General features: G+C 33.6%; 1 protein-coding gene across 1 annotated transcript in view; it reads left to right on the top strand.

The window, feature by feature from the left end:
- The window catches only part of SEMA3A (semaphorin 3A), a 231,811-nt gene that overhangs the window by 49,814 nt on the left and 161,307 nt on the right, over positions 1 to 20,690 (top strand). The window contains exons 2-3 of the mRNA XM_065883393.1: positions 10,150 to 10,307; positions 14,698 to 14,760. Of these exons, the coding sequence (XP_065739465.1) occupies positions 10,150 to 10,307; positions 14,698 to 14,760 (221 nt within the window). The remainder of the gene's footprint in view (positions 1 to 10,149; positions 10,308 to 14,697; positions 14,761 to 20,690) is intronic.

Here is a 20,690-nt window from a genome sequence, read left to right as displayed (position 1 = left end):
GTTTAGGTAATTCGTATCCCCAGCCACACACAGCTGCCTCTTGGATTTGGTTACTTGATTTATCCTTGGGAATATTCACATCATCTCCTGGACTTCTTTGTGACCTTCTCTCTCCCTCACAGCTCTAAGAATTAAATAGATTCTTGTCTCAGTTACAAAGGGACACCCACAAACACTGAATTACATATGTTCTCTAGTAAGTTCATGCTTGGACATACCAGTTTTTGTCAGTGATTAAGGAAAACTTTTTTTGCTCCCATAAATGTGTTTTGGGATGGAAATAATGGAAAAATACTGATGAAATACTCAGTTTATTTCTTCAGTAAAAGATCATTTGCTCAGCATTAAGGCAATTCAAATAAATCATTCTTAAGCAGTTAAAAAAAATTCTTATAGTGAGCATATGCAACACATAATGGGTGACTAAGTGGTTTATAACTACTTAATTCTCCATATGTGTATATTTTACACAGTTTTGTTACTGGAGAAATGAAATACTGAATTTACAAGTATCAGAATAAGTTTGCTTTCTTTTAGTCATGTGGAGAAATGCTAGTTATTTGAAGAACACACTGAAACATATGCTGTGGTTTCAGCATTCCATGTAAATGGAATGACCAAGACTGCCTGAAAAATCAAACTTTCAATTATATTAATCAGATAAGCGTCCTTTTTTTTACTTTGCTAATGATGCAGTGCTTACCACTCATAGGCAATTAATGGCACAGTTGCTGGTGAACTCATTGATGATGGAAACCTGCCCGTAAAGGAGCCTTACAAATAAAACAAAAGACAGAATCTAGAAACAAATTTTAATCCTAGATCACTAGCCCATCACTTAAAGCACCAAATTAAACTGATTTGAATTGTAAAAGAAATATCTACATTTCAATTCTAAATTTTTACTGACTAATCATCTTGCACAGAAATGAGTGATCAGTTATAATATATGTTTGTATTAATAATTTTTGTCCACATTGAAACATTTAGTTGATTTATATAATAATGACATTTAAACTTTCATTGTTATTCTTCCAAGAAGTAAAAATTAACATTATGCATTAGTTATTTTGTAAATTGTTTCCAACTTTTTTTTTGATTATATGCCTGTGCCCTAAACTTATTGCCATCAGCTATCAGGCAGCAAAAATAAGGAGAAAAAATTAAAGTCACAATTTTTCAGAGATTTATTTAGAAAGAGGATTGAACTGAGAGCTAGGAGACCTGAATTTAAACCTGGCCTGTGCAACTGTTAATGGTAGAGTCACTCATGCTCTTTTGCAAATGGAGGCAATCAAACTACAATCTAAAGTAGATCTCAAATTCAATAATTAATTATCTAGTTAGCCATTTCCTCTACAGATAATTAGACCCATATGCCACTGTGGTAACTTTATATCTAAAAGAACTAAACACATAGTCTAATGCCCATGCAGATAAATGGCATGCAATTAATGCATTCGTGTGTGTAATGGTCAAAGTGTGTGAGGCATCAGAGGAGGGAGTGATACCTACTAATTCTCAAGGCTTTCATAGGAGAGATGGCTTCTAACTGTACCTTGAAGCATGAGAACATGGGAAATAAACTAGAAGCAAGAGGCGGGAGGCTAGATTTAGAGAAGAGTAAAGTGGCCATTTCTGATAGAATTGTGGGAACTTATAGGCATAGAACAAGGTAGCAAAGGAAGATTAGGGACTGTGACTTTTATTAGGGAGACTGGGCGAAGGTGATGGTGGGTGTAGGTGCTTTTTTTAAAAATAAAAACATTACATTTTTGAAATTGGCTCTGGTTAATTTTTATAATAATGCCTTGAACAATATGTTAAGATTGAGAGGAATTGAAGATAGGGGACCAGTTAAACTATTGCTATAAACTATAGCAATAAACTGTTGCTATTGCAATAATTTCTGTGTTTAATGTTACTAAACAAAACTCTGAAAAACTTTATTCATATGGTTATTATATATAAAATGTCTATAGTAGTGCTTAGCACATAGAATTTTTTAAAATAGCCATTTTATAGCCACATTATAAATAATTTAGGGTTTAGATGGCATAATTTTATTGGTTATTTGAATGTAATATATAATTAGAAAATCTAGTCTATAATCTGACATATAATACATATCACAACATTTACTTATTCCTAGATGTTATTATATTTACTTTTTCTGAGTTTTTGCTGCCTTTTTTTTTAAAAGGTGTTTCAAATACTATTTTTTGAGACACTTGCTTCTATGTGCCAAGACTAGGTATATACCAGGAAAAGGTTCTAGGATTAGGAATACAAATATAGGTAAAAGCAGCATATTTTAACTCTAGAAAGGGAGCCAAAAAGATAAAGTGGTGATTAACCTACATTATTACATGGTACTGTTTCACAAAGGAAGGCATGATATACTGTCCCTTAGAAGGCTGGAGAATTCACAGGAGAGGCGTAACCTAGATTCTGAAATCTGAGTAGGTTCACACGGTAAGTGAACACGGAAACCATTGGGAGATAGACCACATTCTAAGCTGTGGTAACTCTAGATAGCAGACCATTGAGGTAACTGGAAACAATTCTACCCGTGCATGTGTGTGTGTGTGTAAATATATATATTTATAAATCATTATATATAGGTACATACACACGCACAACCTACTGGTGAATGAGCCCAAAAACGTGTGGAACATACAAAGGGCTCAAATGATATGTTGGAAATTTCTAGGCAGGTTTTAAAGAGGCAAGTGATATAATATCTGTGCTTTCAAGTTTGATCCATTCCTTGTTTGAATGACTATATTACTAAGAAGTTGTTATTGCTGTAGTTTCTTGAATTGATGGGTGGTCTGTATCCTTAAACCTTGCAAGTTTCACAGTGTCTGATATTGCCTCTCTTTCTTGCTGGGTATAAACTTTTTGAGCCACATATGTTTTCAGTTGGGTATTTGCACAAATTCCTTTTTTGTTTTCTGGCAAATAATCTTGCTTTCAATAAGGATGAAGCCCACCTGATAACTTTCCTTCAATAGGTGACTGAGTTTTTATTAATGGATTCCAAATATATTCTTTATTTAGGAAGTTCCATAACTGATCCTCTGTAAGATTAGATTTTCCTGGAAGATGGTGACATTTCAGTCTGCAGATATGTTTATTTTTAGGTTTTATTTCCTATCTTTTATTCTTATTATCTTCCCAATCAATTTCATCTCTTTCAATGAAAATTTGATTTTGTTATTACTTAGTTTGGAACTTTGGCAACAAGACTCAATCCTCTCTCTTCTTTGTCAGTTCCTCTTTCCTATGCTTTTCAGTTGCATTTTGGTCAACTTTTTATCTCCTGACAGTGAGTGAGCGAGCTGGAGGAGTTCACTCTCTCACTGTTGGAGTATACAATTGTTGTTTTGACTTGAAAACAAGCTTCACATTTTTTAATGTATTTTCTTCTAGGAAAATATATTCTTTCATATTTTGGCGCTTGGTGTGTGTCTTGTGAAACTCCATCAAAGACACAGTGGAGTAGTCTGGTGTTCACACCTTCTACTCCTGCTTTCACTGTAGTTTACCTACAGTGATTTCCTTTAGTAGAAGGATAATGCACACACAATAAATATTGAGCATGTGTGTGTTATTAGAACAGTACTTGGCATATAAGTGTTTGTTATGATGTTGCTGCTGCTTTTGTACTTTAGCTGTACTTCTGCTTTTTATGGACATTTTCCAGTAATTTTATAGCCATATAAACTCCTACAGCTTGTTTATGTAATAAAGTATTTATGGATGGAAGGTTTGTGATTCGTTACATTTTAGTTACTAATTACATCATACCTGGGATATTTGTTTTGTAGAAAGATTATTCTGGAGGCAGTGCATAACATGGCTTGTTGGTATAAACCTAGAAAGGAAGTTCTGTTAGAAGATAATTAGAATAATCAAGGGAAGAAATTATAAGGAATTGAACTATGACAGTGGCAGTGAGGATATAAGCAAAAGCAAGTTACAGGAGAAATTATAGTGTTGAACAAAACTGAAGTGATGGAATGGGTCTCTGGATGATGAAGAGGCTCTGGTTTGTACAATTCTTTGGATGAGTGATACTTGCAACCAATTTAAAAATGTGCAGAAAGGTGATGATGTAAATGGAAAAAAGAAAAGGGAGTGAGTTCTGATCAATTCCTGCAGACTCTGAGATATTTGTGCAATATGTAAATAGAGGTTACTAGTAAGCCTTTGTTTGGCTTTTGGGGGGAAAATCTGTCTTTGAAGACATACATATGAGACATGTCAAAATACTGCTGGTGACGAAAGCCATAGTTGTGGATAAGATTATACAGAGTTATTATTGTATAAAAAGACCAAGTACAGAGCAAATAAAATAATATAAATATTTAAGAAACTCTTAACTAAGGTGAATTATGTGATAGTGAGAGGTAACCAAACTTCTCAACAATCAGTTCTTAGTGTTCTCCAAAGTATATTCTTATATTTCTCACTTTTTCTTTTCAATGATCATTTCTTAGTATTCTCAAAAATTCTGCCTTCTTAGAGGTAGTGCAGAGGAGGACAGAGCCTGGCCTCTGGTGTCAGGAATTAGAATCTTGACCTAGGATATTCCCAATATCTATCTGAGTCAATTTCTTCATGAGAAAATATGGAAATGAAAATTTCCACCTCAAACTGTTGTTGTGGGCCTTACATAAATATACTAATAAATCATTCAGCAGTTTTTTTGGCACATAATAGGCACTGAAAACTTATTTCCTTTGTATTTTCTCTTCTGTCTACTGGTTTTTATTCATGTCCTCTTACACTTCCGTGTAATAAGGTTAAAAAACTAGTCCTCGATGAACAAAATAAAGTCAGAAAAATAAGGTGAATTTTCCCACAATATAACTTTATTAATCTCTAAAAATTATTCTTTATTTGTGTTTTTTTGGTCCTTTCTAAACTTTTTGCTGATTAAGTATGAAATGATAGTAAATAGCACTTGTTTTGTTATTTTGTTTTTGTAGTGCAACCTTTCCTTTCAGCCCTTATTTTGTTTTTGGAAATTTAAATAATAATCTAGGGAGCGATGAAATACAGAATCTCAAAATTTTGGGACCTTGATGAACTTTCCAATATTTACAAATATCTAGATGTGATCATCATTTAGTCAAAATATTTTGGCATCATATAGACCCAAACTTTGACTACTTTAAATAGCATCTTTGTTCTATGAAAAGGACAAAGTTCAAATCATGGAAAAAGGACATAAGCCTAAAGCCGTCAATGAATACAGGCAGTTCATTAGAGTCCAGCAACTGGTGGGGTCCTACTACCTTTCATGCTATAAAACTTAGAGAAGGGAGGGTATTGAAGAGAGGGAGAAAGGAAGGAGGAGAGAAATAGAAATGTCATGGAAGTCAGAAATATAGAGAACAGGATGGCTATTGTTTGGATTTGAGGTTAAGTGTACAGCAGTTCTCTATCCAACTATAAAAAAGTCTAGTTCTGGGCAGTCTTGCATTCTAGAAAGCAGTATTCACTTTATTACCTTTTTGAAATCTGATTCGATCATTGTAATGTAATCATCTGTATAAATCTGTGCTTATCCTAAAGATAAGATACCACAAGAACTATACAACTTTCTTATGTAGAGCTGAATCTACATATGTGATTTTGATGTAAATTTTGTCACCTTTTTTTTTTTGTATATTAAATATACAAGAAGAGCATTAACTTATAAAATAATTTTTCAGTACCTTAAATAACGTACTGATAGTGACTGCTAACAATGTATTTTCCTTTTTCTTTATTCAAACAGAGCTACGTTAGAGATCCTGATGAATTCCGGGGGAAAAGGCAAATCTGAAAATTTATAAATAAATAATTATAATGAAAATGACAATTGACTCATTAGAAGAGAATCACAGTTCTTCTCCCATGATTATTTGATAGGATATTCTGATTAAAGAACAGATCGATTAAAATTTCTTTTCTCCTTTTGCTGCATATTAGATTTTAAAAATCTGTCAAATGGACTTTGTGTCTTGAATGTCATAAGATTCATAAGATTTTTTAGTATTACATCACAAGAGGATGCAATCTATTTATAATTGAAAACAATGCTGCTTGAAATTATATGAATTGATTTTCCCTTCCAGAACATCTATACACTTATGCTTGCTGTCTGCATTGTCTTATAGCCTGTCATAATAATAATGGTGATAATAGGTAGCATTTATTGAATACAGACTATTTGCTTGGCCTTGTGACCACTTTATCTTTCATTTTGTCATTAAGCAAATTATAGAAACACTAAATCATTTGGTGAATCTGGAATAAACAAAATGTTTGCTTAATTATCTTTCAAATTTAAGAATACATAGTTCATTAAGAGTGCTTGTCTGAAATGGCACTTTTGATTACAGTCCTACATTTACTTTTCTCTATGGTTGACACAGCATGTAGAAGTTGAAGTAATGTCTCAACAAGGGAAAAACTGAATTGCACCCAAAAAGAATTAGTACCTTTGTATGCTTTAGTCTACTAGGATTCACCAAAGTCGAGCTGATTCTATAGAAATTTAGGTTTTTCTAAAGTAACATTTGTTGTTGTTTGACTAAATGTGAACATAGGCAAGATGTAAGAAAGTAGTGGAGTATTAAACATCTCATATTACTGAATATTAATTTTAGTTCCAATACCAATTTGTGTAATGGTAAGATTTACATAACAGAAGCTGAAAAGAAACACCTAAAATTCTTTGACTCTAAAGGAGTAAAGTCCAAGTTGAAGTTATTTAATATCAGTTGCAGCTGAACATGTCTACATATAAGGAAAATAAAATCATACATTTAAGTTAAAAATCATAAAGGAAAACAGAATATTTAAAAATGTGAAATCTAGACTTTGAGAAAAAATCTCTGATTTTAACCTAGGTTTTTTCACCCTGAAAAGTGGTGAGATAATCTAAGCAATCCAGAATTTGCCCTGGCTCACTGCCAAGAAGGTCTCAAAAAGACTCCTCTCAGTTACAAAGCAGTGTGTAAAGTCCCTGATACAGAGGAACATCTAAAGAAATTGCAGCAAAAGGAATGATGAGGCAGAGTTAAGTACATTTGAAACGAGTGTAGAATAGCTGCTAACCTGTACTCCAGGAAAAATTGCCTTTTTGTTTAATGAAATGATCCAGCAGTAACATTTTTTAAAGTGTAGTCTGTTTCTAGAGTGATTTCACACGTAAATGACTAAAGACTTTCTCTAAGCTGTCGGTACCTAGGAACCAATAATTTTCCCTGAACTCAGCCTGTAACATATTTTTCAATTGTATGAATATTTTCATTGTTTAAAATTGTGATATAGAAAGTCATTATTTTTGCTATTTAAAGTTCAGCATACATAAGTTGGCAAACAAAAAAGAATACTGTTCTTAATATGACCATTACATTTAATATTAATGTAAATCAAGGAGCATAGTGCTCTTCTTATTTATCCCTTCCCCATACAAAATTACTGATGTTAACAAGTTAGCACACTTGGTAAGAAAGTAGAAAAGTACTTTTTTCATTCAGCTCCATCTAGACCCTAATTTCCTACTTGTAGTCGAGAAGATCAAACATATTATTTAACCTCTACTTATACAAACAGGTAATCTTTAACTGAGTGTTTACTATGCAAACTATTGCAGTAATTTTTTATGAATTATCTAATTTCACCTTCATAATAACTCTTGGGAGATTTATTATTAACCCCATCTTCCAGAACTCGAGGCCCAGGTAGTGTAAGGAACTCATGCTAGTTTACACACCTTGTACGTACTGAGGTGGTGCTTGTGTTTTCACCTATAACTGTGACTCCATGTTCTATGGCTGTAGTAGTTGTCTTCCTATAACAACTTCCACGTTATGCTTAGACCTCTCTTACATGGTTTCTATGCATTTCAAATTAAAATCAATCCTTGTGTCTCTTAAATGACCCTCCCAATGATTAATATCTCTATGTAATTTTCTTTGTTTAAACTCAGCTGGCTTTTAAAATTTTTTTAGTTTGCCTAGCTACCTATAGTTTAGTCTCTCTGGTATTAGGGTAGAATTATAGCGTTTAGAATTGGAAAAAAGAGTGAAGGTTATCTAGTCTATTTGATAAACAGATCTCTTTATACAACCTTTCAGTCAATGCATGAATATATCCAGTGATACAGCCCCTGTCTCTGGTAATAGCCCTTTCCATCCTCACACAGCTCAGGGTGCCTGAAATATCAGTCTTACATTGACTCTCTGTAGCATTGATCCTTTACAATCATTTCGTGAGAGGAATGGCATTTACATTCAGATATCATGTGGTGGATTCTCTGTTCTTTCTCTCTGGAGACTCACAGCTCTCATTTATTTCTGATGATGACTTGCATGAATGAAGCTCCCTTGATCTATTTCTTCCTTCCCTCCTTCCTTCTATTCTTCCTTCCTTCCTTTTTTTTTTTGTCAGAGAATAAGAGAAGCCCAGTATTGTACTGTTTCTCATGAAGAAATTAGAAAAGCATCTTTTAACAATGTATTAACAATTAATTCTTCTAGTTTTGTGTGTAAGATGTATAGGTAGGTAGGTAGGTAGGTACATAGATAGACAGGCAAGCATTCAATTTAATATTCATGACCTGGTAATATGGAAAAGAAACCATGTGAGTTGTGGATGATGAGCTATTAACTATATATCTCCTTACGTGAGGGAATGTTAATTCCGGTAGATAAGTCATTTATAGGAATGATTGTAATAATTGACAGTGTGATGCAGATTATGAGTAATTCAAGCAAAATATTACAAATGAATTAATTCTATGAGAATTCTTAGGGATTGCATTTGAACTAGCTTGGAAGAGTGATACTATTTTCTCTAGGTGGCATATAGTTGTAGGTGTCAGGAACAATGGCAGGAAAGGCTAATAAGTGGACGACCACAGAGCATGTTTTCCTGGAGGGTTGTGGACATGAGAAAGAGTACTGAGGTGGGGTCTAAACGCAGATGGTGTTGATCTGACCTTTAAGGCTAAGTTAAGGAGTTTGAACTTTATTCTCTATTAAAATAATATTTTTGATAAGATGGAAAAGGCAATAAGAGAAATAAAGCAGGCAACTTATCAAATGACTCACGTCCTGGGATAGGGCTGGGACATTGAAGCGGAAGGGTCTTCATTTCGGCTTCCTCTCCTTGGAAGGCACATTCTACATTTTATGGAGGCTGATGAAAAGGTTCTGTGTGTGCACGGTAAAAATCTGAATCATTGATTCAGGACACATTTCTGGAGACTCCTCAACATTTCTATCCCATGAGAGATGGGTTGTGGTGGTATATATATATATATATATATATATATATATATATATATATATATATATATAAACCTAATTTCAATGGAAGCAGATAAAGAAAACCTCTTTGGTGATGATCAACACTTACCTCTCTAGTGAAAAGGTGGACTTACTGTTATTTCTATCTGAAGATGTTTTTATCACTTAAGGTGTAGTTCTAAAAAAGTTCAGTATTTGCCTGTTCACAACAAAAGCAAATTGGAAATCAATAACAAACTGAAAAATTGGGGTCATGTAGTAAAATTTATTTAATTCAGTGTTTTCGTAAAAGCCTAAAGTTGATCTATTATATATGTCAGTTACAAAGTATTACGAAGGATTTAGACGGTGAAGTTAATGATTTAATGGTCAAAAAGACAAATAAAAAGAGGCCTCAAACAACCTAGGAGGTTGAACAGTGTTTTCCCCACACTACCTCTGCTCTGTTGGTCCCTATGCTTATCCTTCTAGCAATGACTTGGAGCAAATGAAACCACTTAAACAAGTCTTAGTAAAGTTAAAGACATTTTGTATACAAAGTGACCATTCTGATCTATTACTACATGCAGAGATTGCACCAGCCCAATTGTTTGGACAACGTATTTCCTTTCTTGTGTAGGAGTGTGTGGTCTTGAATATGAAATCAGCAAACTAATGGGAGTATAACTCCCACTTCAATGAAATGTAAAGAAGTCCTGTATATTTTTTAGTACCATAAAGAATAACCACTGATTGGTAACTACAGCAGGCAGTAGCCACATTACCATGTACCGATAGTCTGTGCTCATATAGGACCTCACATTAACACCCAATGTCTTGCTTTGTTACCTTGCAGAAATGTTGGAATCCAACAATGTGATCACTTTCAATGGCTTGGCCAACAGCTCCAGTTATCATACCTTCCTTTTGGATGAGGAACGGAGTAGGCTGTATGTTGGAGCAAAGGATCACATGTTTTCATTCAACCTGGTTAATATCAAGGATTTTCAAAAGGTATCTTTATTCTAATATATGTACTATAATTCTTTTGAAACAATTCAAGTTATATAGAATTTTCTAGCTATTTAACAGTGTGACAACTGAAAAAAATTGTTTAATATTTTATTTTCAGACACAAATAAAAATAATGCACTGATCTATCACAAATCAGTGGATGTAGTAAACTGTCAAAATTATCAGGGAGGAAACTGTAGTATTTTCAGTGATCATTATAAGGAATACTAACTTTAGCTTATTCTTCCACAGTTCTATCATTTTTCCTGCATAAAATTAAATACCTAAAGCATTATAGAAATATATCATAATTGATTTCATGTACTAGGTATATATATTTATATATAATTTACATATCTCTCTATATTGCCAGCACATGCAGAGTTCCTCACTCATCATACACATGCCTCATCTGAACGTTGCCTGCGTTTGGAAAGTTTATTAGAACACAGGCACTCTCATTCATTTACATATTGTCTATATCTGCTTTCATTCTACAATGGCAGAGCTGAGTAGTTGTGATAGAAATCATCTGAATCACAAAGCCTAAAATATGTACTATCTGGCCTTTTAAACAAAAAAGTTGGCCAAACCCAAAGATCAGTTTTCAGTGTCAGGTTTTTGCAAATATGGACATTTAGACACTAGCTTTCTATCAGTATTTTTAATATACTTTATTGTGTTTCTGAATTATTTAATGAATAAGCTATACAGTTTGGAAAATAAACATGGATTGACAGATTAGTGGAAATTGTGCTACTGAGTCTATATGCTGTATTCTGAGTGAAACAGTTTTTTTTCAGTCGGTATTTCCTGTCAGTTCTCTGAGGAACAAGGATCTTTATGCAACAGCTTTCCCAAGAGTGGTAATATAACATGCTTTTTAGGGTGCATACACTTTAGTGTATATATATATATGTATGTATGTATGTATTAGTTTTGCTGCTTCTTAACACTTGGTTTTAAAGTCGTGTGCCTCAACTTCTTATAAACTGTAACATATTGGACAGTTATTTCTAAAAAGTAACAGAATTGTAAAAAGCTTTTTTTCTGGTTGGAGAATGTTGTTTTGGGATAAAGTGAAGATTTAATTTCAGGGCTGATTCATATCTCTAATAGAGTATACCGCTAAACCTAAGACTTTTACTTTTCTTCTGTTACCCAAACATTAAAATTCTGACTATATATTAAGAGATTTGATTCGTAACATATAGTCAAATAAAATGGCAATGCCCTTAATGATATATTCTGGAATTAAGATATAACATTTAAAAATCACCTTGGATATTTATTTTTTTGATTTTTCAATATATTAGATTTTGAAGCTTCCTCAGATTAACAATATCCCTAAGGTTATCTACTATCTAAGAAAACTGATTATCCATTGTTTTTTCTGAAATGATAAAAATATTTATCTTAGCAGCTTTTGTAAACGTCAAAAAATAAGCAAGTTTTTGTTGTTGTAGTGAAAGACAACCATCCTTTATAAAATGAATGAAAAATCTAAGATGATTAGGAAGACTACATATTTTAATAACAGGAGGTTATATCAGTTCAAATTTTCAGTGTTTATAGAAATTTCATCATTTTATGAAATCCATATATATGAATATATGTATATACTTATATCTATGTATCTATTGTATATATCTATGTATCTATAAATAGAAAATATTTGAGCATATCTCACCTCAGAATATATGTTTAATGTATTCAATATTTTTTCTGAATAAATATTCTTAATTTGGTTTATATATTCAGTTGGCTCTAAAATTGAAAAGAACTAAATTGTCATATAAACAACCTACTATTTTATAGGTAAGAAAAATCCTAGAGACATTTGTGTGCCCAGGATGCATCACTTGTAATAAACATATACTGAAATAATGGGTTAAATAAAAGTTAAGTGACTTGCCCAGTGTCATAGTGTTCTTCTTATAGGCTCTTGATTCAGATCATTATTCTAATAATAGAAGACATATTTCTAATTTTAAAGCATTCGATTCAATACATTATTTAATTTTAATTATATCACACTCTTTATAAGGGTAAATATAGTTTACTTAAGGATTATATCTGTTTGTCTATATTGTCTATTAATGCTCTTTTTAACCTATATGTAATATTATTCGACAACTTTTTCCTAAGCATCTACTACTGTGATAAACTCTATAGGGGGCACTAGGGTATGTCATCAGTAATTCTTGAGGAATGTACAAGAAGATACTAAAGATGTATGAGCATAAAGGTAAATACTAGGCCAATCCCTGTTAAGAGACAAAAACACAGTCTCAGGCTTGGAAGGACCATGAAAAGATTCTTGGCCTTGGTAAAGGTCTCAATCTCCTTAAGGCATAAATGCTTATTCGATAATGAGTAAGAAGAGCTACCATGGGTAGATGTATAGAAGCCTAAAGAAGGGAAAGTCTAAAATAGATCATGAAGTACTCTGAATATGAGGGTAAGAAATTTAGTCACTGTTAACTGAGAAGTTTTTGAGCAAGAAGAAAAATTATCAACAGGTTAACAAATCTAACCAAAAGATAGGAATTATTCTTCATAGAAATAGATGCTATTGGAAGGACAATTTATATGTTTGTTCCGTTGACTTATAGTTATTCTCATTAAATTGCTTTCCAAAAGAGCACTTTCTACACCAGAATTTATTTTACTCATGCCAGATCTTTAAGCTAATATTTTTTTACCCTGATCTGTAACAAGTTGGGAGTACACACCCCTCTAAATATGAGAGAATTTAGCATGAATGTTAGCAAAATTACTTTTTATTAATATTTGTCATAAGAGAGAAATCACAAAATGAGGCCCATGTTGTGTCAATGCTGATAATCAAGAGCTAGGAGACTACGAGAAAACAACCTGCCCTTTTCAATTTAAAAAGTTATCTGTTTTAATAATCTGTGATTCTTGCACAATCTAGCTGGAAAGCCGAATATACAGTCAATAAATCTTAGCTCTTCTATATATTATTTTTGTGTCCCAGAGAAAATTTATATTTGATCCTCCTCCTGTGTATGTTTTACTTTACATACACAGACACACATGAAAAGAAAAGTACATGAAAAGGAAAAGAATACATAAATTAAGAGCTTCAAATGGTAAAAGTAAATCCATGTCCAAAAATTTTTAGGGCTTTTTATTGTGATATGGACCTGAAATGCATTTGCCATGTCATAATAGGTTATTTCAATATGTCCTAAATTCTTGTTTATAAATGTGTTATATTTTGCTTTTTAATTCCCTAGATTGACTATCACAGCCATTGCCCAAGTTTATGACCATTTATACTGAATTATCTAGAGGTTCCCAAATGAATGATAATCAGTCATTTTGAGACTAAAAGCTTTCTAGCAGACATGGATGATTAACTGCCATCATCTCTGGATTTTTCTTTTACATATGACTTTTTTTTCCCTGAAATTAACTAATGTTACCAGAAAAGAAAGATGAATAAAAAAAAATTAAAATTGCTCTACTCCAGTACAGATAGGAGTCATGGGAATTGCTCAGGGGACTGGAAAATTTTATATTAAAATTTAGATGAGGGTATTTGAATTAATATTATTGAGGGAAATGCATCTACAATTCTCTAAGCCATGAGTCATGCCTTGATTTATCTACCACTGTCACTGTATTCAAACAATACAGGAACCTCTGGAAAGATGAAGACCAAATATCAGGGATGAAAATACAGTTATTACACAGTTAGTCTGAGTTTTGCCCACAGTGGGGAAGGTGATTTTTTTTTTTAGAGCTATCTATTTGCTTCTTCATTTCCTCCTTTATCTCCTGAAATTATGTAGTGCTACTCTTACCTATTTTCCCTGTCCAAAAAAAAAAAAAAAATTCCTTTCTAAAATGGGTTTTTCTAACCCTATCAGTTGCTCATTATAGCATGTCATGCTGAGATTTGAATGACAGAAATGGATCCAGAGTACCTGATGTTAACATTTCAAAATCACTATTTTATGATAAAGACCAATTCATTTAGAAGACTGCAAGCCACATTCTATGCTTATTTCTATCTCTCTTCACTAGATTCTCACGTGGTCTCAGGATGATCTCCCTTTCCCAACCTGCCTTACAATTCTTTGCATTGCACACTGCTTACATCTACTGACTACATAAATTTCTGTGTTGCTCAACTTTCATTTATACAGCAAAGCCTAATGGGTAGACAGAGAGTGAAAGATGTTAAGTTCATGCCAATTGACTGATGCCACTGCAAAGTCTTAAACTAAGAGGTTCCTACCACATAATGCTTTATGGAACTTTCTTTATCTAAGTTGCTCCACTTGTTCTAACAGACTATAAGGTTGGATCTCTTAGAAAACTTAATTGGCAGAAAATAATGTTTCTTCTCTGCCCTTAGATTGTGTGGCCAGTGTCTTACACCAGAAGGGATGAATGCAAGTGGGCTGGAAAAGATATCCTGGTAAGTATCAATCTACTAAGTTAATTTAGTAATTGCATAAGGAATTTATTACTCTATCATCATTTTTGTCCAGTGTTATATTAAACACCATTCTTTGCTTCTGGACTTAGAAACAAATTAATGATATTTGCTTTTGAATATTGACATTTTTATGTAAAGCATTGAAAATCTTATGTAAAGCAAGTGGGTAGAAAATGACAGTACACCTGAATAAAGCAAAAATGGGTTCCTTTTGATGATTTATATACACAAAAGGTAATTAACAGTTTTAGCATATATACTTATACTCAATAAGTCAACTTATTTGTGCAGATTTGTTTTCATGTTAATTCCTCTTGAATTCCTTTTGAATGAATTGAAATTTTTCTTCTTCTGAATCATCATGATTAAACTCCCCTCCTTCTTTCCATTTCATTCTATTCCTTTTCTTTCTTTTCCTTTCCCCTTCTTTCCTTCTTACATTTCTTCCTTTTTCTCCTTCCTCCCTTAGAACTTCTCTCTTCCCTTCCCTCCTTCTTTCACACATTTCATGCACTCATTCCTTAAATAAATATGGATTGAGAAATGACTATGCAACAAACATTGTCCTGGGTACTACGGACAAAAGATGAGTGAATGGTAAGCAGTCCCTACAATGGTTGTACCACTGTTAGTAGGTAGAGGCCATTTTTCCTGAGGTAAACTTTGTCAGTTAAATTAAGTGGGCCGCTGGTTTGAAGTATAGCCAAGGATCTGCACAGATCATGAAAGGCAGTTATAATCATTTAAATGAATAAATTAACATGAATTCAGGATTTTAAATATTTGTATTATTTTATGTCTTATCAGATATTTTTGGATCCAAAACACAAGGAAATAAGTTTAAAAGTTTTGTCTCTATATTAGCATTTAGAAGAAATTTATTCTACGTGCATAAAGACATAAATCAACTTGTATGTATGTATATAGACATACAGATATTTTCAAGGGACGATCTGATTGATTGGTAGCAGCTGCCTAAGATTATGTATATGTTTAGAAGGGTTTAGAAGTGAAATCAGTGTTCATGGAAAAGAATGTCTCAATCTGGTAGCAGAATTGGCTACAGGTGAAGGCAGATAAAGGAGCCCAAAGCACAGGTATCTCCCATCCATGATTAATACATATCAGCAAACATGGGAAATTCATCCTTAAAAATTTCAATTTAAATATAGTGATTACAAGTCACATTAAACCATAGTACAGTAAACATTTTTCTGATTATGTGCAAGTGGACAAAAAATTCTGTTCCATCAAATTTTATACTACCCCAAGTTAATACATAGGTTGGGATGATTGAAAAGGAGTAAATAGAAAGAAAAATGAAGTAGGAGTCCAAAGAATCAAGAATTTTATGTTGATTCCCCACTGACTCATTAATTTTACTTGAGCAAGTACCTTAACTTTTGGGGGTTTTAGTATCTTATCCATTAAATGGGACATTACATATTTGCAGTTGTGAGAAAGAAGTTCAATAGATTTTGTGATAATTATTTAGAAGTAGGTAATATTGCATAAATGTAGGCAAAAAATATGACTGAATACACAAAAATTTATTAACATCAAAATGCTGTATTTACCATTAACAAATTATGTGTGATAATAACTAAGGATGGAGAGAAATGGAGGTTTTACCTGTATACAGCTGTGACTTTTAAAAACAGATTTTTTTTTCTCTTTATGTTAAAGTATAACAGGTGAAGACATGAAAACAGAATTACTGAGAATTCTATCCTGTGCCAAGTACTTTGATAATTTAGATAGTATTTTATATATGTAGTTTTAACAATAATCTTGTCAAGTGGGTATCATTACCACTGTTTTCTTAAGAAATATAATGATTCAGCATATTCATTCAGAATTGTTTCATTCAAAAATTTTGGAGCAAAAAAAAAATTTTGGAACATTTTGAGTACTATGCTAGAAGTCAAGATCAAAATTTTTGTGCCTCTGCTGAAGTTTTTGGTGTTGTGTGGCATGTATGGATTTGAACTTAGCTATTAACACACAGATAATAAGCAATAGAGATTCAAATAAATACCTTACCTATTCTGATCTTTTTAAGCATGTGGATGTAATGATAACCAGCTTGTGACATTCTTGTAAGACTCAATCACAAATGAAATTATTACATAGACTGTAATGCATGATACAAAATTAACTATTAGTATCTGTAACAGAGTTGCTTAGACAATTTCTAAGTGAAAACATCATTAATGAAATTTGTTTGGTCCTCTCTAATGAACATGACCACTGTAGTGTGGAACTGTTCTGAATTCAATTCCATCTGAACACTGAAGATAATAACCATACTTATCTGGATTTTATAAAAAGCACTGAGCCAAGTACTGAGCATATTTCAGTTGCTAAGGTAGCAGATATTCTTTTGTGTTTATGGTTTCCAAAATTCACCTCAGTACATTTCCCTTATCTTCCATGCCTCTCGCCTTGCCTCCCCTGCTCCTCTCCCTCTTCCTCTCCCCTTCCCCTCCCCTCCCCTCCCCTCCCCTCCCCTCCCCTCCCCTCCCCTCCCCCTCCCTCCCCCTCCCTCCCCTCCCCTCCCCTCCCTCCCCCTCCCTCCCCTCCCCCTCCCCTCCCTCCCCTCCCTCCCTCCCTCCCCTCCCTCCCCTCTCCCTCCCCCTCCCCTACCTCCCTCCCCCCTCCTTTCCCTTCCCTCCCTCCCTCCCCTCCCTCCCTCCCTCCCCTCCCACCCACCCTCCCTCCCTCTCCCCTCCCTCCCCCTCCCTCCCTCTCCCCTCCCTCCCCCTCCCTCCCCCTCCCTCCCTCTCCCCTCCCCCCTCCCCTCCCCCTCCCCCTCCCCTCCCCCCTCCCCTTCCCTCACCTTCCTCCCTCCCTTCCCCTCCCTCTCCTCCCCTCTCCCCCTCCCTCCCCTCCCTCTCCTCCCCTCTCCCCCTCCCTCCCCTCTCCTCCCCTCCTCCCCTCTCCTCTTCTCTACTCCCCTCCCCTTCCCTTCCCTCCTCTCCCACTCCTGCTCCACTGTCAGTACTGAACACTGAGGGATTCTGGTGATAGCCCAGACACAGTTATTTCAGCAGCTGCAATAAAGTCAAGATCCCCACAGTGCCCTATGAATAACCTTAATCATGACCTCAGAGGTTTCCTTTCTAAGAAAAGCAACTTTATTTTTCAGGTTTACTGAAAATGCTTATGAGTTTGATAGAACTAAATTAAAAGGAGCTAAAACATACGGTGTTTGCTAAGTCTGATACAGGGTGTTAATGGCACCTGATTATTTCATAACACCTTTTAATTTGGATTCTGAAAACTTTTAAATTATGTCTTATATATTATGTTAGAGATAGGTAATTATGTGTGCACTGAAAGATGTAAATTTTTCAAAGTTTAACAGTATGTCAATACTAGTCATACAGATCTTAAGCCAGCTAATTAATGTAACCTGATAAAATGCTCATGCTTTTGTTATTCCTCTGCATTGTACATTAAATGAATTCAGTCATTGTGAATTTTTATTCTTCTTTGTTAACACTTATTTAATGAAGGGAAAACACAAGTTCCATATATTTTAGTTCAAAGAAAAATATATTTTTCCTTTAGCTCTTAACACTAAACACCAAACACTAAAGTATATTTAAATAATAAAATATATTTCGTACTATTTTTCTGGTAACCCCTCTCATTCCTTTAATATTGCTTTTCATTGACTGTTATGCAAAATACATTTTGTGCATGTGGAATGCGTAAATTTCATTAAAATTTATTTTACTTTTCAGGAGACCTCACTTATGTATCTCAACTTACATAACTAATTTAAATAGGATACATGACACTTATTGGTTATGTTTGGACTTTAACATACAGATGCATTTTTTTTCTTTCTTAATATATGATTTTAGAAAATAGCAAATAGTTGATTTTTTGGGATTGTAACATTTCTTACTTGATAAACATAAAAAATAGAATTAGTATTTTTACCAAAAATTTCTTAAATAACCACTTAAAAAGAAAGATTAAGGGTAAAGAGGTTTTTTTTTTTTTTAATTTTCATTCAACACCATATTTGTTAAGTGATACATGGACAGTTTGAAGGAAATTCTGCACTGTATCTTGAGTAAATAATAGTCAGCTGTGACTGATGGACAGTAATTCCTTTCAAAGACCTCTTGTGATGCTCAAAACCACATGAATGAGGCCTTGAGTGGTTTTTGCAGCCATCAGGACTTCAACATAGAATTGTAACCAAAATAGGAAGTGACCTGAACATTTATAGAAAAGTAAACTAACAGCCTTCTTGAGTGCTCTCTGTGGTTTCTAGAATCCAAGTTTACCCTTTTCCTACTGGTTTTAGTGTTTTCTCTGAATGTCCTCTGCAAGTAAATCTCCTTTAAACAAACCATTCTGGAGGAAGTGCTGTCTTCTTGGTATTAGATTCAGATGCAAGAATACAATAGGAAAAACAGGACAAAGACACTGGTTATTTTTATGTATCTTGAGAGTAGGTCATTTTTAAGTCCGGTTAAGATGGTCAACATGGTACAGCCACCCGGCAAGTCAGGACATACCATTTGATTGAACCTACATAGTTCCTGTGTCACTAAGTGTAGCATTATACAGAAAGTATTCCCCATTCTCCCAGGCAGCTGGGAAGATACAAACCATCATTTCTCACAGCTCAGTTTTGCATCATACATATATATTAAATCAGCTCCTGGGATTTGAGCAACTAGTCCACAATAAAAGGACTTTGTGGTAAGAGGGAATCTACAGCCTAAGACGTGTATAGTCTCTCTCTTTCTTCATATATACATAGATGGAGAGAAAAAGAGAGAGAGAATACAAATGTGCCTTAGGCTGTTGATAATGGCATTTCTGACAATAAGGTTAATCTAAACTTATTTTTTTCCAGAAGTGAATATGCAGGATATATATACTACCATTGCCTCCTTTTCTTGGTGTTGTAAGTTCTAAACATTTACATTGTTACGATATTTTTATATTAGAGGAGTGAAATGCTCATGAACTTTTCCACTGTTGTTACTTGAGAGTTGTAATTAAAAAAATATTACATGATATATATTATTGTACAGATACCCTCAATAAGGACATAAATGCAATCCAGATATCTCTATTCTGACTGCTATTAGCTGCATTTACTTTTATTTTTGATATTTTTCTGGTGCTTAAAATCCACTTTGTATTCACAATAACATTTCTATTGAGGGATTAACTTCCTTGACCCTGTTTTGCAAATGAAAACTGAATACATGCTAAGCTGGTAAAAGAATCTGTTTCAAATCAATAGCTCTCTGAATCTTCTTTGTTTATCCTACTAAACCATCTCTCTTTGTACTAAGTTTCAGTAAAACCAAATGGCAACCGTATGACTATTAGAAATATTTTGAACATTGTTGGAAATCAAAATTTCAACTATCTGAGATGAACAAAAAAACCAGATTCTCATAAAATTGCTCTTGTTGGATACATTTCAAAGTGCAATATCATGCACCTGAATTTTGGGACATTTTTGCAGTTCTTAAGAGATATATTTTTGTCCTTAGTTGTTATTCATTTTTAACATATGATATATTATTACATGTCCGTCAAATTTATCATGACTCAAATTGCAGGACCTCAACAACACTAAGTTTTGCCAAGTGAATGCAACTGAGAATTTGAAGCTACACATTCATGTGAAGTTGCAGTACAGTCTAAAATGCATGTTAGTCCTTGAATTTCATTTACTTTTTCAAAGGTCAAAGTTGATATCAACTTAATTTTTTTAATTTTATTTTAGGGACTTCAGGGCATGTTAAAACTCTAAATGGATAATTAGAATTACCTCTGATTCTATAAAAATCATAAGGTTTCATTAAATCTCAAAACCCTGATGTTTAATTGTTGGGAGATAATTTTTCATAGATCTCTCACACTTC

The sequence above is a fragment of the Phocoena phocoena genome, chromosome 9 (assembly GCF_963924675.1).
Source record: "Phocoena phocoena chromosome 9, mPhoPho1.1, whole genome shotgun sequence".
Taxonomy (NCBI): Eukaryota; Metazoa; Chordata; class Mammalia; order Artiodactyla; family Phocoenidae; genus Phocoena; species Phocoena phocoena.
This window is presented reverse-complemented; position numbering and strand designations above follow the sequence as displayed.